Source organism: Centroberyx gerrardi, chromosome 24 (assembly GCF_048128805.1).
Source record: "Centroberyx gerrardi isolate f3 chromosome 24, fCenGer3.hap1.cur.20231027, whole genome shotgun sequence".
Lineage (NCBI taxonomy): Eukaryota > Metazoa > Chordata > Actinopteri > Beryciformes > Berycidae > Centroberyx > Centroberyx gerrardi.
In genome coordinates, this window is record NC_136020.1 from 13936194 (window position 1) to 13960844 (window position 24651).

Genomic DNA, 24651 nt, shown 5'->3' on the forward strand with positions numbered 1-24651 from the left:
CATAAACTCCCCACCATATTGCGGAGATATGATCTGTAGGATACAGTGATTTTTATGCAGAGCACACATACTGAGGCTGAGAGTTTTAGGCCTTGCGGTAATTGAAATATTAAATGAAAACCACTTACAGAGCATTCTCTGAGGATGCAGTAATAGACAGGGCTGTCTCTCATCGTATATTAGACCATGAGTGTGCATATTATTTGTGACAGTTAGCTTTTGGTGGGGCTATCTCTCTGCCCTCTCCTTTTTTCTCTGTCCTCTCTTGCTGTCTCCTCTGCTTCTTCTTTATGCTTTCTACTTTTCTTTTCTTATTTCAGTTTTCTACCCTCTCTCATCTTCTCTCACTCCTCCCTCATCTGCTCTTCCTTTTTCTTTTCTTCTCTCTGGCTCTTCTTTTTTCTTTTCTCCTTTTCTTTCATCCTCTTCAGCCTCATCTCCTCCCCTCTCCTCTCTTCCTTTTCTCTTCCCCCCATCTTTTCTCCTGTTCTCCTCCCTCTCTCCTCTCTTGTCTAAACGGCCAGTGAGCCAGCAGTCTGCATATGACAGGCAGATGCTCACCATGCAAATATGCCTTTAAAAAAGCTGTTGTCTCCTTCATCCTCAGCCAAACACATACACAGGAATTCAGCACTTTTTCTCTTTTTTTTTACAGTCAAATATTTTAGCATTCATGCAGTTTTCCATGTATATCACTTTATATCCAGTACATCATCTTGTCAGGGAGATTAATATCGTTCTTTTTCTGAAACGTGCAGCTGTACACTATGCTATCATAAGGTTTTTTCCGCAATGACAGATCTTACTTTAAATGATTTCATACAAACTTTAATCAATTGCTCAAAAAGCTTCTTCCATAGGGAGATGAAAAATTCATAGAAATGTTGTTTCATATGCAATTTTCTACTGTGTTGAGTACTTTATCTGTATGGCTTTGTTTATGTATGAGGAAGCTTTTAATACACTATGTGTTAGGAATGTAAGACCCAACCCCACAGTAAAAAAAAACTGACTGATTATGGTAAAAAGGCATTGATATTTTAATCACGCGGCACCAACCAGCCAACCAAGACACCGACTTTCATTAATACCCTGACATTTCACTGAGAGCATATTGGATATGGTGACAAGCAACTTTGCCTCCTAGTCCTACAAGCTTGTTTTAGGAAGAGCAGATAGATTTTTTTTTTTATTCATTTCCTAATGGTAGAAAACTGTCTTTGGAGCTTATTTGGAACTTTGGATATCTATTTTAGTTCTTTGGCCTCTGCATCCTGTACTTGGCGTCATACTTGGCGGCATTTTGGTTAACTGGAACAAACTGCACATAGATGTTTTTGAGAAACTTAGTCACAGGTTCCTCTTATCAATACATTCCTCTTTCTGTTGAACCAGGAACTGAAACCGTGTACAGAGTATTTTGATTTATGCTCATTGAACATTTCCTCTCTACTTCTTTTTTTTGTTTTTTGTTTGTTTGTTTTTTTGTTTGTTTGTTTGTTTCTTTTTCTTTTTTAATTCTTTTGTCTTTTTCTCTCCTCTCCTCTCATCTCATCTCCTCTCTGCAGTCTCCAGGAACGGAGGCAATGTCTGGAGAGAGAGCATGAGATGCAGCCCAAACCTGCTGTAAGTTCCTCAATGTACTGTCTAGGTCCAGTTTCAGAAACGTGGATTAAGACTGCAACAATAGTCTCCACAGAAGAACAATATGAGGCTTACTGCAAGCCTCCAACCAGGCTTAATCCAGGCTATGAAGACTTCCCATAGGCTCTTTACAGGGCCATCTGAAGCAATTTGAAGCTAACCATCTCAAGCTAAGCATCTTTATAGTAGAATCTCCCGTGAAGATGCAAAGACGGCATTTGAGTTGAATAAGATACTAATTTTTAATCCTTGTTATAGATGGAGACAGGTTTTTAACCTTTATTTAAGCAGGCAAATCAATTCAATATTTGTAATTGTCCTCGTGAGGCTACTGATATAGCAGAAAACATTGATTTTCACCTATTATAAACAGCTAATATTTAGAGAACAGAAACAGCTGAATGACAAGAAGGAGATCATAGACACCAAACAGTTCTGTGTGTGTGTTGTGGGTATGTGTTTCTGTGTGTGAGTGTGTGGGCATACTTAGCTCACAGTACACCATCGATGAAATAACAAATGTGTGTGTGTGTGTGTGTCTAGGCTGAGATGGCCCTGACAGCACCTGCCATCTTAAACGAGGTTGAAAGGAGCCGTGAGAATTCGTAAGTACAGTTAACCCTCAACATCACTTATTTGCAAAGAGCATGAAAGTCGCACCAGGGGTAAAAACCCAGTGTTTCCGGTGAGTCACCCACATGATAAAGTTACATGTATTTTTTATGAGCTAGGGTCCTTTGGTGAGACTACACTGAGTGCAAACAATATTAGGAACACCTTGCAAAAATGTAATCGCTCCCTAATTTGCACAATTTAACCTGTCTCCTCCCCTTCATCTACATCTCCCCTTCATGATAGTAATGGATTTAACAGATGAACTCTATGAGGGATCATATTGTAAGGTTCACCTGGATTCACCTGGTCAGTTAATATTTGTTTATGCTCAGTGTAAATATTCTCAGTTTTGAGGACCTGATGTTGACCAGACAAACAACACGGTCAACGACGTAAGCATTTCAAATGAGTGTTGAATACAGAATCTGTGCAGGAAGTAAAGCTAAATGTCTGTGATGTATTCTTTATTCAAAGACAAATCCTGCAGGATAAGAACCATTATTGATCAGCTTTATACCTGTTGTTCTGTTATGAATCTAAAAATATCTCTCCTCTCCGCTGCTCTTGATGTAGAATTTGCCAGTCTGTGGAAAGGACATTTTGCTCCAAATGAATGACTGAAACAGATAAGAGGGGCTGCTATGTGTAGCAACAGTCACATTTTTCTCTACAATTTGACTGCATCAACCTCACTGATTTTATAGAAATTTGGTACTTAAAAAAGATTTTATGTTCAGAAACTTGACTTAACGTTGATATGCAAGTGCAACTACAGCGAAAAGCCCAATTCAGCACCAGAGAACAGTGCCACTTGTAGTCCCACTGCAGACTCTTTTATGTTTATTTCAAACATAAAATTTTGCTTGCAAGTCATGCTGTGGAACTGTGTGAGCTACGAGCACCCGCAATTTTAAATTCACAAAGCTGAGGGGTTTTGGATTGCAGCCCCAGCTTCAGTCAGGCTATTTAATATGTAGAAGATGGAGGCACATTTAGTTATTTGATAAGACGTGCGCTCTTACAGTTTAACATGGAGTATTAGAAAGATACTCTCAACAGTTGTCTTCTCTGCACTCTTTCTCCTTCTACAGTATCTCAATCCTATTTATCCCAAGTATCAAGTATCCCATCCTATTTATTTATTCATTTATTTTCTCTTTTGTTTTTGTTTCTTTGTTTCTTGCTTTCTCTGTCCATCTCTGTTTTATCACCATCCCCCAGAGATGCAATGAAGAAGCCAGAAGCGCTGGTAGAGGAGACAGCAGTGAGGAAGAAGCAGCTGAAGGAGGTGGAGGTGGAGGTGGAGGAGCATAACCGCGCCCTGGAGGAGGAGAAGGAGCTGGAGGGGCGCAGGGCCCAACTGGAGGACAGTCAGAGGGAGCACAGACAACAGCTGAAAGAGCTGGAGTTCCTGCGGGAGGAGAACGTTGTGCTCATGGGAAACAGGTATGAACACCCCATATAGTTACAGCCAATGAAAATAGACACTATGTTGAGGTCATTTGGAAGACAAAAGGTGATTGAATGAAATAAATATCTGAAGATAGAAATCTAGAATTTCATTCATTTAATTTTGATTTTATAATAACAAAATATATTTTTTATTTATAAATGTGTGTGCATGTGTTTGTGTGTTTTTGTGTGTGTGTGTGTGTGTGTGTTCATCCTCACCAGAGCTAGACTGGATTTGAAGTTGCAGGACATTGAGATTGAAAGAAAGTTCCTGTGCGAGAAAAAATCCAGGCTCCTCAAGGAGTTAAATAGGTATGCTGTCACACACATATAACCTTAGAATGCACCAAAATACATTGATATACCTTATACTGATATACTGTACAACTGCACAATCAACTGTTTTCAAGGACTTTTGCACTAAAAATGTATCTACACTATCTTACCCCATGCTTGACTGAAGTGCATTCCCTCCAATAGCTTGTGGTTATACACCTCATCTAATTGTAGAGTAGATTCACCTAAATTCCTCGAAAGGCTCTTCCACTTAAAATACACATGGGCATTATCTTACCCCAACAAATGTTAGTAATCTCAACCAGCTTGTTGCTGTAAACTTCAATAAGATAGATATTTACATGTATTTCTCTTTAGGACGGATTCACATACAGCTAAGTGATAAGCATGGTCATATAATGATGATGAATATGTGAAGGTGTCCCATGTTTCTCCTCAGGGAGATGCAAGCCCTCAAGAGGTCGGGGTATGAAAAGGAGTTGTCCAATGAGCAGCTGGAACACACACAGTCCATCGAGGTACCTGTCGCTCATTACCTACAACTAGAGCAGAGTACAGAGATCTGCTTATATCTGAAAAAGTTGGAGCAATGAGGGGTCTGGAACTTTTTTAAGGCTCCAGAGACTTGAACTTTATTTCCTGGAATTTTATTTTGTCACGTTATACAGTACATGCTGGAATTGTTGCTGGTTGGAAACCCTAGGTTCCTGAACATTCTGACAGTATGCACTGGCAACTATTGAGGCCTTGTTGATTTTAAGAGTATAAGACTATATTGATGACTCTGGGCCCAGACAATGTGCTGCTCATGTAACTAGTCAGAGTTACGGCCATTCAGGAACTGTGGCCAATTAGAAGAGCTGTTCCTGGCGATCTAAAAGCATAAAGATTTCATCATGTAAACCTCACAATGTGGGAAATGTGCTCCTCCTTATGGTTCACAGCGAGGTATGTTTTTTACTGATGTTCATATTGGAACTAGTTAGTTTGTAGGTTGGTTGGTTAATCTTTTCTAATTTCAAATTTAAAACACGGGTGGGTGGGTGAATATTTTCTGTGAGTGTAAATTCCATCATGCAAGTTCTTAGGTGATTTGCTGCAAAAATACTTGGATGTTGATTCATCTTAAAAATGAAATCAGGTAAAAATTTTTCCACTCTTGAGCTTCCTGTAGTTTTACAGAGTTTTTAAAGTGAAAGAAGGGCAGAGGGAAAGGGAGAGAGATGGGAAATGTGTCAGCACATCGCAAAACCATAAAAATATAAAAAGAACTGACTATGACACATCAGGGAATGTAGATAGTTGGGAAATAATGAAAACAAAGCAACTGAAAAGTACAATTCACTCAGTTCCACTAATCTCCCAGCAACAATGACTCTCATGTGAACAGTTACTCACAATGAATTTGACTGTGAAGCCTGCTTAGATGAGACTGGATTCAATGTCATTGCTTGCATTGGCAGTTTAATGGCCTTTACCACAAAAATGTCTCACATTTATCTCAGCTAGGGTGGGATTGATGGTTTTAATATTGACGCAGTGTGTTATGTTATAAAACTTAACGCAGCATGAGGGCTAATATACCTGAAACGATGGGATTTAATACTATGTAGCTGAGCTAAAATTCTGACATTGCATTCTTTTTTAAAACCCTCATTGGTTCAGTTTTTTTTTTCTACTTCTGTCAACCAACTAGTTTTAAATATGTGGCATGCTGCAGTGTTGCTCGTACCGCTGAACTGGAGGCCTGGGCCACCCCGCCGAGAGGGGCAGTCCCGCCGCCTGAAGGCATTCATTTTTTTATTAGTTTCAGCGAAGAGTTGTTTCAGAGACCTTGGGGAAACGTTGATATATAGTATTCATTATTTTGGAATCAATGTTTAATGCGGGATTGAATATGCATTGTCTGAATATGATTTGAAGTTTTGTAATCTTTGTATACGATCCTCTATGTTTTGTCATTCACTGGTATATGACGTCAAAGAGCGGACAGAGAAAAAAAACAATACATTTCAGACATTTTGCTCAGGCTCAAGATTGACTCGCAACAATTACAATATGTGCAAACAGTAGAAAAGTGATTGTTTGTGTATCACCATCACTGAAGGAAGGAAAGTTGTCTGAATTGTGTCTTTATTAAGTATATTTTGACTAGTTAAGTACAGTGGATAACACAGTAAGTCTACACGCCTTTTCAAATTTTCCAGTTTTTATTGCATTCAGGCCTCATTGTACATTTGGACTTGAATTTCCAGAGCAACGCAGCTTATGTTACAGGGGACCCTGTTTTTATGGAGGGGGGTGTGACGACCCTCCCGCTCTACTGGCTGCTGCTCTGTGTGTCTTGTCTGTCCTGTAGGAGCCTGGTAGGCGGGATCGTCAGTGCTGATTGAGTGCACCTGGGCCCGGTGTACTCCCTGGGCTTAAAAAGCCTTCAGACCATCAGTGTCTCTCTTCCTCCTCACCTATGCACACCTTTTGTTCTGTTCTTTTGGTTTGATGTAGTTTGTGTTGTTTGTTTGCTCCTTAGTTTTAGTTAATAAATTATTGTTATAACTTTTACTTTGGCGTTTGTCTCCCCTCCTTTGTTACTTCCTTGAGCCGGGTTGTAACACTATGAAAAGCCGTCTTGCTTTTTAGCTTGATTGCCGTGCATGTCTGAGATTATCAGAAGTGCTGAGGGTCTACTGACCAAAACATTTTCAGTTTGTGTTTTTTTTTTTTTTTTTGTCACTTTTGTCAAATAAATCACTTTTAACATTTCTTCCTTTTTTATCAGTGTGTAAATTCTTGTTGGTTTCTTTATGTCTGAGATTATCCAATGATTATTGAAAGGGCTTTGTAACACCAAGCGCCACGGAATTTTATCAATCCGTGGACGATCATGTAATTAGATTAGATTGGCTAAAGCTTGCTCTTGGCAGAGGATGGTTGACCTCTGAAATATGGGGCCCAGCACGCTTCTACTACGCCACTCTGCTGTCAATAACCCTTCTATCGCAGCCATGAAAGTTACCACATTGGCGTTATGAGCTTTTTCAAACGAGAACAGCGCTAAGTATGTGTTCCCTACCAGCAATCAGTAGCTGAGGAGGAGAGTCTGAAGGAGCAGCAGGAGAGCACGGTGCAGGAGTTGCTGGGGGAGTCAAACCGCCTCCGAGAGGAACTCCAAAACCTCATACATCTGACACAGATCAAAGTTGATGAGAGGGACCGGAAGCACTGGGAGATGCTAAGGGCTGAGGTACACACACACGCGCATGTAAAATGTAAAATGGCCACATGTAAAATGGGCTAAGGTACTCATACGCAGAGACGTGCACGTGTACTTTTGAATAATTCTTTCATGTCTGCATCAGTGCTTACAATAACACAGACACACACATACACATACCACACACAAATACATGCACTTATGTCTCAAAAACCTCACAAAGGGACAGAATAACATTTTTATTTTGGGCATTTAGTTGAACTTACAATATTCCTGTGATCACAGAGCGATCATGTAAGAGTGAGTGCTATTAAAAGAGACAGAATAAGAGTAAAGAGGTATAAAAGGCAATAAGTGGACTTAAAGTAAACATCGCATATGCACATGTACACACAGATGTACATGGATGCAGTCAAACACACACACTCACACCCACACACACACACACACACGCAGAAGTGATAATAGTTTTCCCTAAATCTATCCACAGCGAGTGGAACAGCGCTTGGAGCAGCAACTGCAAGAGAAAGACCTGGACATCATGGAGCACAAAAAGTGGATTGCTGTGCTACAGCGCAGGTGTGTGTGTGTGTGTGTGTGCGTGCGTGCGTGTATGGCTGTGCTCTCTCTCTCCTTCTCTCTCTCTCCCCCTCACCTAGAATTCATTAAATGCAAAGGTGTGTGTTGTGACAAAGAGGATTTTTGGTGTTAGAGAAGCTACTAAGCTGTTAATAAGTAGCTTTAGGGAGGGCCTAATCACCTCTTGCTCTCTCTCTCTGTTTCTCATACTCTTTCTTTCTTTCTCATAAAGTGGAAAAAAAACTTTATCTCATTGTACAGTTCAAGGTTTCTCAATATCTTTTGATCCATTTGAATGCATTCAAATTAATACACACCAAGAATGGATTGGATGCAAAACTAATCAGTATTATTTTTCAATTCTGAGCCCTACGTACTTTATAACATCATTTACAAAAACAGTCACTAGGTTTTCCCTGGTACACATTAAAGCCTGGGACCTCTAGACTGTGGTGTTCATATTGACAAGTCTCTCTCTCTCTCTCTCTCTCTCTCTCTCTCTCTCTCTCTCTCTCTCTCTCTCTCTCTCTCTCTCTCTCTCTCTCTCTCACACACACACACACATACACACACACACTCTCTCACTTTCTCTCTTCCTCAGGGTGTCAGTGCATACCACTATATGCAACAAGATTACGGCAGACAAGAATAAGTATGTCAACGCGAAGCAAATCACCTCACAGACATTCGCAGAGTTGACAGGCCAGTTTAAAATCCTGGACAATAAGATTGAGATGCAACGCAGCATCGCCATCAAAATGGACAGGTGTGTGTGTGTGTGCTTTGTGGGGGGAGGGTTGTCTGTGTGTATGTCAGGGTGGGAACACAAACTCCCAAACAATTGCTGGTAGATTAGATTAGCATTTTCTGTTCGAAAAATGGGAGTTTGGGCTGCAGGGTGCCCTACTGGTTAGAGAGACACATTTTTATTACATACTATCACATTTTACACTTAGTTAGCATATTGGGAAAAACCTATAGGGTTGCATGTTTGTAGTATACAAGACAGAAGAGCTGTAAATTGCATCTGTTATTGGTATCTTTTCCTAGACTAATCAGGTAGCCGGTTACATAACTTTATGTTTGTTACATAACTTTAACTTAAGATTAATCATCAGTGAAATTTGTCTATATTCCTATCCTTATTTTGTTGTACGTGTATGATATTTCTGACTTTTTTTTGTTTGGCGTTCGTGCGTGCGTGCATGTGTGTGTGTTTGGGTTTGTCCATTCCAGATCACTGGCGACGGCTCGCATGGAGCTCTGCCACAGCTACAAAGTGAGGGACAGCCTACGCAACAGCATCTCCAAGGTCCAGGCGCACACACAAACACACACACACACACGTTAGACAGCTCAATAAAGTATATCACATAAGCATTATTGTTATTACAATTGTTATTAATAATAATAATGAAGTCCAATTATTTATGGACACAGTCGTTTTTGTTTTCAAAATATATGGTGGTAAATTAGTGGTCTGCTTAAAGCGGAAATGCCATGAAAACAATGCAGTAAATATGATGATGTGGCAAGTTGGACAGGGAGTGAGCCTTGGTCTGAAGACAGGAAGAGCCATCGAGACAGGGTTACGGCTCCTTGTCTCGATGGCTCACGCCCATTTAACCCTGTGTATACCGTTTATGTGTGTGTGTGTTTCGTTAGACGCTTAAGCAATAAGCCAGAAGAGACCGCAAAGTGCCACCGTGCCTAATAACGCCTCGTGTTCCAAAATCACTGTACAGTCCCCTGTCGAGTGGAACATATCTGCCCAATAGATTTCTGATCAGTAATAATTAAATAACAATGAAATGTTATTCTTCTGCCAAGCAATATAGTTCTTTAACTGTAGCTCAAGTACATGTATAAATGATGATTTGTGCATCAATATTTAGATTATCTGTTATGCAGTCAAAGGTGTGTATTTATCTGTGTATTTTACAGCGGCTACTCAGCCAGTCAGAACGGAGGACCAGAATTATACCTATCCTGATACTAACGCTCAATCTCTTCCTATAACTGTAAAAAAAATGTATTCTGTTTATATCACATGATTTTTTCCATAACATCTTTTAGGAGGCCCAGAAGCTCTCTGAGATTAGTAAGGAGTGTGAGGACCACAAAGTGGAGGTGGAGAATCTCACACACATGATCGACATCAAGGAGCAGGCACTGCTGGAAATGGAGAAGAGCCATGAAGCAGCCATACAGAGCCGCAATGACCTGTACGTTTGTTCGTGTTTTGTTGAGTGTGTGTGTGTGTGTGTGTGTGTGTGTGTGTGTGCCTGTTGGGCTGTGTGGCTCAAACAATGCTTTAATTGTATCCCTAACCACAATCAACCTGTGTAATATTTGAAGCTTGAAGTATTTTTGAAGTGTAAAATTACAAGTCTTTAAACGAGTCTTTAAACTGTGCTACCGTATGTGTGTTTGTGCGTTTCCGTGTGTGTGTGTGTGTGTTCTTCCCCTACCTCTCTCTCCTACAGCGGCATTCAGCTCCTGGAACGTGAGGAGGAGGTGTGTATCTTATCTGAGAAGGGGAATGTCCTGAAGGCCATCATCGCCAAGGGCAACATGGCGCTGGTGACGCTGGAGGAGGAGACGAGGGGATTGGGGCTGGCCATCAGCGAGGAAAAGAGGCAGATAGACCTGAAAAACAAGGAGCTGCCCCGCGTGAGAAAGCTTGAGGATGAGGTTGCGGTGCTGAAGATAGAGGTGGGAAAGTATATGTGTATCCACGCTCATACACACACACACACACACAGTCAAAGTAGACACAGTCAAAGATATGTAATTTTTACTTCAGCAAGGCAAACTCCACACAATTTTCTTCTGTGTTAAAAAGTTGTAGGTGGAAGAAGTTTGTGTACTTATGGAAACGATATGCCTACTCAGAGATTTGAAGGAGTTGTAATTGATTTATTTAATGCGGATTGTTGATTAAAATCACTGATGTAAATACCGATTTTGTAAATACCTCGAGATTGAGGTACATATTTTTTCTTTGACTCATGTCAAGTGCCATTGAGAGAAAAGTTATTTTCATAGAGGGCCACACGGAGAGGAGACATTCATGTAAATAGGAAATTTCTCTCTGAACCCCTCCTTACTCTTAAATAAACACCATACATAAATTATAATATCTTGTAGGAGAATGTAATGTAAGCTATGTTATAAACAGTGACAGGCAGTGATACAGTAGGCATCCGACCCTATGCAGTCATGACCATTTATAGACCTTCTGACTTCATGTCCATCTCCCTTTTTCCCTCTTTCTGTCACTCACACACACGGACGCACACATAAATGCTCTCTGTTTTCTTTCCTTGAAACACTGCACCGTTATTCATATCAGCCTCACCATTTCATTCCTCTCTAAACAAACTGCTAGGGCAGGCAAATACCTTCCATTAGACATACGTTACACCCGTATTAAAGAGGTGTTAATAAACATGAAACTGACAGATAGTTTGACTGTTTTGACTCCCCAGTCAAATCCAATTTACAAGGAATGATGCTTGGGTATGGAAGGATAAAAAATCTGATTAAATCCTCGTCTCCTCTCCTCTCTTCTCGTCTCCTCTCTCTTCATTTCTTGCCAACAGTCTCTTTTGTCTGATCAGTAGGGAGTTATGCAAGCTATCCCATCTTCTGTATGTGTGTGTCTTTGTTTGTGTGTCACTGCAAAAGGTATGCAACGTTTTCCCTATCTGCTCCCCCTGTGTCTGCGTGTGTGTGTGTGTGTGTGTACGTGCGCACGCGTCCCGGTCGTCCACCCAGGCTTCATCCCACAGTGTTGCATGCCATCGTCCAACTGTGTCTGTGTGTGTTTGTGTGTGTGTGTGTGTGTACGATTGTATGTGTCTAAGGTATTGCGGACCATTGTCCAACTGTATGTGTATCTGTGTCTGTGTCCGTCTGCGTGTGTGTGTGCATGTGTGCATGAACAATGCAAAGCTGTTCCTCTCTACCACCAAGACTTTGAAAAACAATATTGCAGGACATACTCCAGTTTTTGGTGTGTGTATGTCCGTGTTTGTCTATTTATCCACCTGATTATACACCATTAAGTCCCTGTCCCGTCTTTGATCACTCATCAAAAGGGGTCAAATTCATGTCAGTGAGCTCTGTTGGAGAAGACTGACCGTTGTTGAATGTTTCCAGTACTTTGGACAGAGAAAGCGTTGCCTTAGCCAAATAAACCTCTACAGAGAGAGAGATACACACAGAGAAAGAGGAGAGACGGATACAAACCAAGAGGGACAAACCCATACAACCACACACACACACACAGACAAAGGTTCACACACAGAGAGAGAGAGACTGACATGCACAAACAAAAACACACATGCACGCAATTGCACAATACATAGAGAGCGATAGACACATACAGAGAGGGAGAAGAGACGGAGAGAGAGAGGTGCACAGCCAGACATGTAATACACACAAATACACACACAGACACACACATACACACACACAGCGAGTTTCCCTGCCAGTGACTGCTCTGTGGGACTGGGTGTGTTGCTGTACTGGATCTGTGTGACTGGTTTTGACTTGCTGCTGGACCCAGAGTCTCTAATCTGAGTCTTCTGGTCCTTTGGCTGAAACACACTTCATCATGTGCTTCTCTCTGGAAAAACCCCTTTCCCATTCTCTCTGTTTATTCCACTTTTGTGCTTCTCTCTTTTTTTCTTTATTTTTATCCTTTCTCTCGTCATCATTGTTTTCCTCACCATTTCCCTCCTCCCCTCTCTCCTTCCACATTTCCTTCCTTCTTTCCTTTAACAAAAGTTTTTGTTTCTTTGGAAGTGACTTCATGTATATTACTGGGAAATCCCTTCCTCCTTTCCCTTTTTCCACATTCCCTCTTATTTCTACTTCATTCCTTCTCCCTTTCCTTCTTTCCCTGCTGCCTGTCTATGCATTTGGTCCCTCCTTCTTTTCTTTTGTCCTCTTTTCCTTTCTGCCATTCTTCTTTCCATCCTTCCTTTTTTTATCACCCTCCATCAAACAGAAAACTTTTAAAGGTTTTTCATTAGATTTCACTTTTTTGGACACACATCTGTGACTCTCTAGCAATCAATGGTCAAAGTATCAATCCATCCATCCATCCATCCATATTTCTGAGCTCTCCCCCCTGTGTGACTGCCGAGTCATCTGCTAAATCGCTGTTTTCCCTCGTATAGCCATCTCGCCCCCCTGGGTACATAAAGTGAATCACATGCATCTCTCTGTCTTATTGCACGAGGCTCGCCAGCTCAATTCATTTTCTGTGCGAATTCATTCTCTATGCGAATTCAATCTCTATGCAGCTCCCTCGCTGTCGATTTATCATATATATTGTGTATTTGTATTCATTTGTGACCAGTTTATCCGTTCTTTGCAGACGGACTCCCTGTTTTGATGGGGAATCTTGACAAAGACAGATCGCGCCATCTGTGAGACTATTGAAGTTCGATATACTCTGAGGCTTTCATTTGCTCGGAGGAATTTTAATTGCTGCAAAATAAACAGAGGTTGGTTTAGGATTCTGAATTTACCGCTTGTTTATGAGTCGCTGTCACGTCGACATCTCAAGCAAGCATGCACAATACACACACACACACAGGTACACACACACAAGCACACACACACATCTATGCAGTGCTTGGTGAATGTATAACTAGAAGTTGTCATATTAAGCTTGCAGCAGTATCTGAATATTGTTGAACAGTCTTCTAATGAGTAGCTATTCTCCCGTTCACACACACATACACAAACAAACACACACACAGTGATACAAACATACAGAGAGAGATACATTTATATGTACACACACACACACACACACACACACATAGAGACATTGGGTCCGATTTGTACAGGGTGGGGCTGCAGTGTCCCTATAGTGTTGCGTCATATTGTTTATGTCTCACTTTCTTATATCTTGGTCCAACCTGTCTGGAACTGATTACCATGGGAATTATGGGAATTATGTCTCGACAGAAGTGTGTGTATGTGTGTTGTGTATGTGTGTGTGTGTGTGTGTGAGAGAGAGAGAGAGACTAACTTGGTACTACAGTATTTGTGGTAGTGCACCACTCTTGTGAGAGAGGCAGAGAGAAAGCGAGAAAAACAGGCAGACAGAAAGGTCAGGGGAAAGATAGAGAGACGCAAGCAGGCTGGTCCTGTTACGGGACCTGAGTGTAACTCGCATTGCGAGGCGTGTAAAACTCATCAATCTTCCAACGCTCGCCACAAGCCTTGAAAGTCATTTGGTACCTCGCCTCTAAAATCTAGCCTTTTTTCAGACTGGCTTCTACCTAAACGCCCATCAATATTGTGCCATCCAACTCGGTCTTCAAAGAAATTGGACCTGCCCAACCACAGTCACGACAGTGGTATAGAGCGCATGACTAGATTTCTGAAAACACAAAACTGACTGCTGTTTATTTATGTTAAGCATGCATAAGCAGCATAAGCATGCTGTTGTGCCATCTACTACATATGTGGCCTTTTAAGCCACTATGTTTTCCTTTAGAGCTTGATTTAAATTATGTAAATTATATGTAAATTGTATTCTGCTTGGATGCTGTCATGTGTACAATAGTTAAACCATTCATGAGCAAAGAAGTAAACCATTCTCTGTGACTGTCAGAGAGAGAGAGACAGGCAAAGTAAAAAAGAGGCAGGCAGACAGAGCGAAACACTGACACAGAGACAGATGAATACAAAGGCAAAGACAAACATCAATGCATAAGAACAGGGAGAGAAAGAGTAAAAATTTGAAGAGCGAAGGCACATGAGAGAAAAAAGATTGATGGAATAGTGGAGAGAGGAGAGGGAGGGTGACAGAGATGCGCTGTACCCCATCCATCATGCAGTGTTTAAATGGCTTAGGGTGGTTACTTGTGAGGGTGAAGAGCAGTCAGATCAATCAGACTCAAAAACTAAAGCCAGGACTGGGCACACACTTCCCTTAGCAGGATATCTCCGGGTTCTTCAAAAGCAAATAAAGTAGCTCAATTAAAGGCTGTAAAATGTATGTAGTGATAGGTTTCTTCATGTCCGCTCTTAATGCAGAATAGGGTTAGGACAATATGTAAAAGATGTTTGTTTTTTCATCATATCTCATGTCCCTTAACAATTAATTTCCTATTGTCATTTTGAGTGTTTATAGTTTCGGAGCCTTAGCTTCCTTAGAACCTTCATTAGCAAGTTCAATTGGAAATACACTGCTTTTGTCAGCTATGTTGCTTTATTTTGGTTTTTAAATTGATCTTAAGCATTAACAAGGTCTTACTTTCTGAAAACTGCAGATACCATGTCTTCGTCTGGTCAGCGACAGTTCACTTCTGTCTCCAGCCCTGCTTTCTCTTTCTCTTTCTGACCATCTCTCTCTCTTTGTCATTCTGTCTCTTTCTTGTCTGCTTTCACTTCCTATCTCTCCCTTCCTCACTCACTCCTTCATGCTGTCTTTTTTGCTTTCATTTGCTCTTTTTCACTTTATCTTCCTCCTCCTGTCAGTCTTTTATCACCCTCTCTGTGAATTCATCTGCCTGCCTCTCATCTGCATCTCTCTGTTTTTCGGCCTATCGGCTACTTTCTGACGTTTTTTCTGCCTCTCTCTCTCTCACTCTCTTTCTCTTTCTTGAGCGTCTGTGACTAGCCTTCCAAACACTACAAAGCACTTTGGTTAATCACATGACAGCCATATCACTAAGTTTAAACTCAGTCATATGATGTTGAGGGAGAAGCATCTCTTGTAAGGGGCTGTGCACATAACTCTCTCTTAATCAGACTCCCTGTCTGTTTGCATCACAAAGATTTGATTAATCTCTTCCATGAAGGGAGAGAAAACGAGAATCATCACTTTGTTCCACGCTGTCTTTCATGTCTGACACGCACACACAAACAGACACACACTCACATTAGATGTAGACACGTAGACATACACAGACGCACGTACACACACAGATATACTGCTGCATGGTTGGATGAAGAGAAGCAGCTGTTTCATAAGCCTGGTCATCTCAGGTCAGACCTCCTGTCTCCATCATTTTTCCACTCGCTGTTTTTCTCCTCTCCTCTCACTTGTCTCTATTTTTTGCTGTCTTTCTAATAATTTCTGTTCACTTGTATTTGCCTCTCTCCCTTCTCCCCAGGCACCTATTTTTATTCTCATGTATTCTCTCTTTCTTCCTATTCTTACTATGCTTTTTTCTCTCCTCTGTCATCTCACTTCTCTGTTTTCTGCCTTTCTATTTTCTACTCCGCTTTTTTTTCTGTCTCTGTCATGCCTCCTTAATCATTTTATGTTCATATAATTTTATATATATCTTTATTTTAATATGGCCAGCGGGCAATTGCATTAACTTTCCTGCCGCGTTAGCTGCGGTAATTGCTCATTTCCATCTGTAGTTCCTGCACAGGTTAAGAGGCCAACTATCTTCTCACTTGTCTTTTTTCTATCTTTCTATTCTCTCTCCATAATCTACACTGACTATACAAAATATTAGGACCACCTGCTTTTCCTGTGAAATAGACTGAGCAGCTGAATCCAGGTGAAAGCTATGATCCCATATTGTTTTCATGTATTGAATCCACTTCAGTAATAGAGGGAAGATGTAGATGGTTTTAGTGCTTTCTTACTTGGCTTCTTGGTTTCTCCTGTTCTTTCTGTGGAGTAGTGGTGGGAGAAACCACTGTGTCACCAAAAGTTCACAGGTTCAATCCCCACAACAGCCAATGTCCATCAGCAGCAAAGTGTCCTATCAAAGCCCAACATACTCATTATAACTGTCTTGTCATTATAACGTGTCAGCTTGTCCAGTCACTCAATGAGAATGTCTTTCTCTCTTGTCCTGCTGCCTGCTTTTTGTCTGTATACAGTCTTTTAACTCATCTTCTTTCTTGTGTATCCTCACTTCCCCTTCTCTTTCTGCCTTCTTCAGGGATGTCAGAAAATAAAACCCAGTTCCTTAGAGGGATCCTGTGGCGTTTTAAATTTTGGGTTCTCTTATCACACTTTGCCAGAGACTTGTCACCAAGCGGGAAACAGTTTTTATATGGGCACTACATTTAGCTGAGGAATGTCTTAATAAGCGTTTTTAAAATCCCCAGTGCAATAAGTATCTTAAATGCCTAGAGGACAAGGCACTCAAAACACAGGCACTGGCGGACTAATTCTAGACTTCTTCCTATTATACTTTCATGTTGTTTACTTATTCATTTATGTGAATTGTGTTATTAGGGGTCCAAGCACGTAGTGCTGGGAACCCTATTGTTTTTGTTGGGATTATTATTCCGCTTCTTCTTCTTCTTCTTCTGCCCTAAAAGTATCTGGATCTCAGAAACCGTAAGAGCTACAGCGACCAAACTTGGCAGATAGGTCCAAAGTCTCAGCCGCTACTCAGGCAACGAAACCCAAGTCAACTGGCCTCATGGTGGCGCTATAACAAGCAACTTTACGTCTTGGCCTATAACTTCTGAACCATATGGGCCACAATCAAAATTCCACTTTCCCTGGATTCCTTGGTTCATTCTGCATCCATCCATTTGGGCCCCGCCCATTTCCGCCACACTAGATTTTCCGCCATTTTGAATTTTGTCCAAAACTGTTTTTTCACTACTCTTCCTACAAAGTTTGTACAATCTTGACCAAATTTGCGACACAGCATGTCTGGACTGTCCTGCACAAAAGTTATCAAGCAGTTTTTTGATAGTCCACACCGTTTTCATATAATTGTCTTCCAAAGTTTGGTCAACTGCGGAGGGTGGGGCCTATTTCACAAAAACCGCCATAACTCAGGAACGCATTGTCCTATGGTAACCAAACTTGGTACACGTGTGCAGGTAAGTACTCTGAGCTAATATAAAAAAAATGGTGTCATTTTGCCTATAGCAACATTTCAAATTTTAAAAGGCCATAACTCGGTGACTGTAGATCATAGGAACAAAATTCCTTGATTGCTGGATTCCTTGGGCCAAGTCGCATCTATCCATATAGGCCACTCCCATTTCAGCCCACGAGGTTTTCCGCCATGTTGAATTTTGTCCAAAACTGTTTTTTCGCTTCTTCTCCTACATATTTTGTCCAATCTTCACCAATTTTCGCTCACAGCATGTCTGGACTGTCCTGCACAAAAGTTATCGAGCGTTTTTTTGATAGTCCATACTGTTTTGCTACAACTGGCTTTCAAAATTTGTAGGCAAGGCCTAATATACAAAAATTGCCATAAGTCAGGAAGTTGTTGGCCTACCTTAAACAAATTTGGTACATATGTGCACAGGTCAACTCTGAGGTAGCATGCAACATTTGGTGGTATTGTAACCATAGTTGACCATAGTTAAAATACTCTAAGGCTCTAAATAGCCTATAGATTGGACAGTCTCATAACTTGGCCCTATTTTTTGGTGTTCCCTCGATGCCCATCCTGTGGCCTCAGTAGCCTAATGGTTAATGCATATGTCTGCAATGCCAAAGATTGTGGGTAACGCTGTCTCCTCACACCACTAAGCTTGTGATAACTAAGCGTAATGTCTTAAGTTTCTAATTTTTGGACAAATGACCATATGAAAAGATTAACTTGACAGAAGTCACGGGCCAACACAAAAGCCGGTGTTAGACTGCATGTCCGAACTTCACAACATGTCAGTTTTTGTGTGTCTTTTTCTACCTTCTGTAATGTTTTGTCTGTCTGTCTGTCTTATCAAATTGTGCTTGGACCCCTCAATTGCCGCTTGCGGCTATATTTTTCTCTTGGTTTGGAAAATCACGGCACCAAAACAGAATTTCAATAGACACCTGAACTTGGACTATATTTGATATTAAAACTGGCTACAGATTGGCCTGCTTGTATATGCACATATGTGTGTGTGTTTGTGCATTTACATGCATGTGGATTGGCGTGTACACTGTATTCTGATTCTTGAAATGAATATGCTGGAGAACGCTGTAGGAAACTACAGTGTATGTGTTTGTGTGTGTTTCCTTACATTTGATCAATACAGTCTCTCTCTCTCTCTCTCTCTCTCTCTCTCTGTCTCTCTCGCTCCTCAGTTATTAAAAGCTAACGACCAGAGGTTGGAGCTAGAGAAAGCACTAGATGCCAGGAATCAGGAGAGCGCAACCAGGGAACAAATAGACACAGACCCCACAACTGAGGAACTGGTCAAGAAAATTGAGCAGGTGCAATACAGCATTATGGAGTGTGTGTGTGTGCGTGTGCGTGTGCGTGTGTGTGTGTGTGTGTGTGTGTGTGTGTGTGCAAATATGCACATGTATGCGTTTGCCATCAGCGCCCCTAAATCACACCCGTTTAATGAAGTTGTAACAGTTTGTCTTTGTGTCCTTTTTTCTTTTATAATTTCAAAACTCTGTAGCAAGACCATAAACGTGTGTGTGTGTGTGTGTGTGTGTGCAGCTGGAGGCACGTCTAGCAGAGCGTGAGGAGAAGGTATCAGAATTAAAGCTCCGCCAGGATCAGGTGACCCGGCTCTGCCAGCCACTCAGTGAGCAGGTAGAAAATAGCAAACTGGACAGGCTGCAACTGGCTAAGAAGGTAGGGAGGGAGACCCACACACACACACACACATATATATATATACTGTATATATATATATATATATTTAACAACAAGAGACAGAGGGAGGGATACACCCATACATGCACACACACACACACACACACACACAGGCACACATACACATTCTCTCACTCAAAGAAGAATATGTCCACATAAACATCTAGGGATATAGACACACACGCACACACACACATGTAAACACACATACACACAGATGTTATGGTACAGACACATACACACACTCACAGACAAAGGAAGACACATTCACACATATGCACAAACACTTGTTATATCATTCACTTGTTCGTTCACAGTTACGTTCGTTCACACACACACACACACATGCACTCGCATTGAGGAGCATGTGGGCTCCATGTGAGGCGCATGCAGAGCAGGCATTGAGTTCACCAAGCATTACCTGCTACACCTCTCTCTGTCTGTCTCTCTCTCCTTGGCTGTCTCTATCTGTCTCTCTCTCTCTTTCTACCTCTCTGTCTCTTTCTCCTTCTCTCTCAGTCTCTCACACTCACTGGCAGCAAATCCTTTCAGTACGCTTAGATAACCTCACCAGGCGCCAGTACAACGGGGCTTAATACATGGAAACATTTGTGGAAGCGTGTAATAATGACATTAATGATGATGAATGGTTTATGAATAATGATTTATAATGCAATTCAAAGCTATATTCAAATAACAAACAATATAGATGCAAACTATGTGTAACTGTACATGTAATGTGCCAGTAACAATTTGTGTGTGTGTTGTGTTGTATCCCATCCCTCTCGGTGAATGAGCTCCATTCCTTTAGCAAGGAGTCCAACTTTTGTGACCTTTTATCTTCACCTTATCTATCTGTGTGTGCGTGTCTTCATGGGTGTCCATGCTGTGTGTGTGTGTGTGTGTTTGTGTGTGTCGTCTGCTTCCAGCTGAATGAGAAGCGGTCTTATCTACGACACCTCGACACACGGGTGAAGGCGCTCACCGCAGAGGTTTCGGTGGCGAAATCTACTTTCTTGGTTGAGGAACAAAAGGTCAAGGAGAAAAAGCTAAAGGTCAGAGGCGTCTCAGTGGGCCAAGGCGCACACCATGTACCAACTTGTGATCTTGGTCGCACATCATCCCCCTCTCCCGCTGTCTTTCCCATTATTCCTGTCACTGTCCACTGAACACAGTGGAAGAGAGCAGAAATGCCCTAAAAATTATTTCTCACTGTCTTGCATTGCCGTGTGTCCCACTGCAATACCATTGATTTAGCTTATTTGCACGGTCATAACACACAGAAGCAAAGTGTTGTTTGTTTTTTAAACAAAATACAATGATAAAATACAATGTTAACAAACACAGAGAGAAGCGATGCCAATTAATAATACTAATAGATGAGATAAAAACCCCAAGGGGCTCATAAAAACACTGCACGTCAAAGAAAGAAATAAACAAATAAGCAAAGCAACTAAACAAGAACAACAACAACAACAACAAAAAAGAATCAAGCAAAGATATCACTGGATCAGATAAGAGCATCTAAAAAAGTAACAGGACACAACATGATGGAAAAAAAGGTAGCTAAAATACATAAGATACACAAAATGACAAGGGAAATAAAAATAAATAAGAATAATAAATTAACCTTAACATAGGGAATGAAAGCATCGGAGAATTGAGTTTGATAATAAGCGAGAGTGTATGTGAGTGTGATCTGCTGGCAACCACTAATGGCTATACATTGCCTGCAAGACTGACACAAATTTACGAGGCGTGTCCCGTGATAATCAAATCATTAACACAAGAAAGAGCAATGGATTTTGGGGGTGTAACAGAAGGCCAGAAGCTGTCAATTGAAGGGGGTAAATATAATCACAACTACTATTTCCTTGCCTGATTTTGAAAATCTAACACTGAATTATATGGAGAGTGGGTCTAGGAAAACACATGAAGGGACATTTTGACTTTGTGTTAAGTTCCCCACCACTGGAACCATGTGCACCTCTGGCCTTAAATTGAATCCCGCCAGAGCTTTGTCTCCTGTGCCTCTCTTGCTCTGTCTCCCTCACTACTTTCCCACAGTCTCAATAAAGAATAAAACTAAAAAAACGAGTGGACTTCCCACTCGCCTTCTAAAGATTTCACGAGGTGCATGTTAATGACATGAAGAGCCCCTGCACCTGATGAACGCCTGCAGCCCGACGCAGACGCAATTAGATGTGGAAAATGCAGAGGCATAACTTAGCTCAAATTCTGACACTAATACGACCATCTGTTCTCCAGAACGGAATGACTGGAATTGAGCTGGAGAATGCAGACTGAACTGAGTGATAGGAATACAAAGTGAACGTCTCTCAACCCGCCCCTGTGTTCCAGCTGGAGACGTGTAAGCAGCGGCTGGAGCAGGGCCTGCCACCCTGCCCCGAGATGGAAGAGGTGCGGAGGAAACAGCTCCGGGACAAGAGGAGGAGGCAGAGGGACAAACAGGAGAGAGAGAGGGTAAACGTGCGCGTGCGCACACACACACACAAAGTCAGGAATTGATTAAGGCACTGAGGGGCAAGAGGAGAAGATGGAGTGACAAAGAAAAGAAGTAGAAGTGGTATACACAGCACACACACACACACACACTCAGAAGGCCACTGGGCAGGAATTGATTAAGGTCCTGAGGGACAATGGGACTATACACAGGCTGACAAACAGGAGAATGAGAGGTGTGTAAACACTGCCCACACACACACACACACACACACACAGACAGACTAGACAAGTGAGACAAACAGGAAAGGGAGTTCTTACCACACACATACACAAAGACTGGACTGGAATTGATTAAGGCTCTTAGGGACAAGAGGTGGAGAGTGGCAGACAAGTAGAGGGTGTATAAAGGCACACATACACACACATTCATTCATTCTTACACTGGGATCAGTTCTGTCTGAAACCAATCCAGTTGTCTGCAGCCTGTTGTTTTTGCTGATCTGTATTCTCCCTCCCAGTTTATGCCTGCTTATAACCCCTGGCCAAAAAGACACCATGCTGCTTCTACATGCAGATCACAACTGGATAACTTACCCAACCTGACTGAAAAATAGGAAGAAACTTGCAGAGACTGAAAATGAAAGCAAGTTATAAAGATCTTGACTGGGCTGTTGTCAGGGCGATGAGGCTTTGACCATTGCACTCCTTGCTAACAGTTGCTTTAAATGTTGCCGATCTAAGAATTGAAGCTTTTTCTACTTTTGTGCTCATTGTAAATCACTCTGGATATGACCATCAGCTAATAGCTTAAAATGTAACATGTAAATGTAAATGCTCCCATTCAGTTATATTGGCAGTTCCTGTTTTGTTTCTTTACTTTTTTGCCTTCAACCCTATTATTCCTTGGTTTGTGTCTGTTGCTCTGATCATATGCCAGGGGATAAACTGTTTATATGCATGAGAAAAGCGGCATCACTTTGAAGTTTCAGTGAGATATGGGGACAGTTCATTCACATCGCCGTTGTGTGGTGAAAGAGAGTGCAGTGCTGAGAGCAGTTGAGCACGCTGGAAGCCCAGGTTTATTCTGTATTTCACCAATGCTTTGGCAGCGCTGGAGGTTTTTGTCCATCAACCACACTGGGTTCAAATCAAATTTGCCAGCCACTTTAACTATTTAATGAGCCAAATTAGTAGAGAAAAGAACCTCTAAATGCTGGTTGTTTACCTGCCAGAAGAGATGGACTTTACCAGCCACAGTCCAAATACACCAGCATTAGAGTAAATTGGTCCTGTTATTATATTGTCAGGCTGTGTGTTAACATTGTTAAGTTAGTCTGGTTGAGGTGTTTACATGAGATCAGTTGATGTGAATGAATCAGTTAACAGATTATTAGACTCACTGTAAATATAGACAGTAAGGCTACTCTAGTCTAGTTGAGGCATTAATATAATATTATGTCCTGGATATTAGTCTTCCTAACACTTAGTTACATGTAAGAATTGTTAGTAACATTACTAATAGTCTCACTGAGGTATTCAAATAGGGTTAGTTTTTTTGGAATGAGAAATCCTACTAACAGATTATTAGGCTGCATGTAAGCAAACTCTCTAGGTTACTGTAGGCTGGCTTAGGTGTTTGTATGGGGTCTGTACATTTGGAATAAGTCCTGTAAACTTCCCATTAGCACACTATTAGATTTCATGTTACATCAGCCACCGACCAGCGTTGACAAAGCATTCCAGAGTCTGAGTGCTGATTTAGAACCAATGACCTGTGTTTTCTTGATATTATTTACTGCAAAAGACAAAATCTGATCCAAAATCAATAATACTGGTTATCAATTTGTGAATAGAAGTCAGTTTGAGTCCCTTCACAATGAAATGTCATTTTCTCACTCATTTACTGTTTTATACCATGCAACAGCGTCCTGAGCTTGGAATTACAACGTTCCATCAGCTTTCACGGTACTTTTGAGATATTGAGTGTGAAAGTTTCCCATACAATATATCCCATAGAGCATCGCTAGTATAACCTCTTTAATTTGTATTTTTAATCATTAAAATTAATAATATATCCATATGTCCATAAATCAAACTTCAACCAGCCTTTTAATTCCAAGCTCATAGATTCTCAGCTGTTCGTTGGTGGCCTCGGCTTCATCTTGTGATAAAAAAGAAATTGCAGACTTAATTATTCCATTTACATGATCAGAATTCAGGAAAGTGAACTTTTAAATCAACCTTTTTCATCCAAGGTCATGCAATCTTACATCAAATACTGAAACTGTGTGTGTGTGTGTGTGTGTGTGTGTGTGTAGCTGGCTGAGGAAAAGCAGAAGAAGCTGTTGCCCAGTGGAGTGTACACCACAGCTGAGGCCCGTCCCAGTGCGTACATCCCCCAGACCGACTCCCTGCTGCCACTGCCCAAGCCCTACGGAGCCATGGCCCCCTTCAAACCCTCCAAACCAGGAGCCAACATGCGGCACTTCCGCAAGCCGAAACAACCATAAAGAATAAATATGTAATAAAAATAATAAATACATTTCATTCAGTAAGCATGTACAGAAAATCTAGAGTGATTTGTTGGGCCCAGCCAATAGCGAAGCCAAGAATATGGGCCCTCGCCCCTTCCTGTCGCAGAGTGGTTTTGAAAATTCACACTGTTGCCGCAGTTTGAGATGACATCCTGCTTTGTGGAAGACAAAGTATATACTCAAAACTTTGATTGCTGCTGTCTTACCAGCCGAAAGCTGCAGAAACGGTTGACTGAGAACTTTGCAAGTTATTACAACCCGTTTTCTTAGCCACAGCATTGGA

The 24651-nt window shown here is 41.3% G+C and overlaps 1 protein-coding gene across 1 annotated transcript in view; it reads left to right on the top strand.

The window, feature by feature from the left end:
• ccdc146 (coiled-coil domain containing 146) overlaps positions 1-24382 on the top strand; it is a 56067-nt gene extending 31685 nt beyond the window's left edge. The window contains exons 5-20 of the mRNA XM_078282250.1: positions 1569-1626; positions 2188-2249; positions 3481-3705; positions 3934-4023; positions 4448-4526; positions 7085-7252; positions 7713-7801; positions 8403-8567; positions 9038-9113; positions 9878-10026; positions 10288-10516; positions 18846-18974; positions 19210-19347; positions 20298-20423; positions 21730-21852; positions 24153-24382. Coding sequence (XP_078138376.1) covers positions 1569-1626; positions 2188-2249; positions 3481-3705; positions 3934-4023; positions 4448-4526; positions 7085-7252; positions 7713-7801; positions 8403-8567; positions 9038-9113; positions 9878-10026; positions 10288-10516; positions 18846-18974; positions 19210-19347; positions 20298-20423; positions 21730-21852; positions 24153-24344 — 2098 coding nt within the window. The 3' untranslated portion in view covers positions 24345-24382. The remainder of the gene's footprint in view (positions 1-1568; positions 1627-2187; positions 2250-3480; positions 3706-3933; positions 4024-4447; positions 4527-7084; positions 7253-7712; positions 7802-8402; positions 8568-9037; positions 9114-9877; positions 10027-10287; positions 10517-18845; positions 18975-19209; positions 19348-20297; positions 20424-21729; positions 21853-24152) is intronic.
• Positions 24383-24651: the final 269 nt, after the last annotated feature.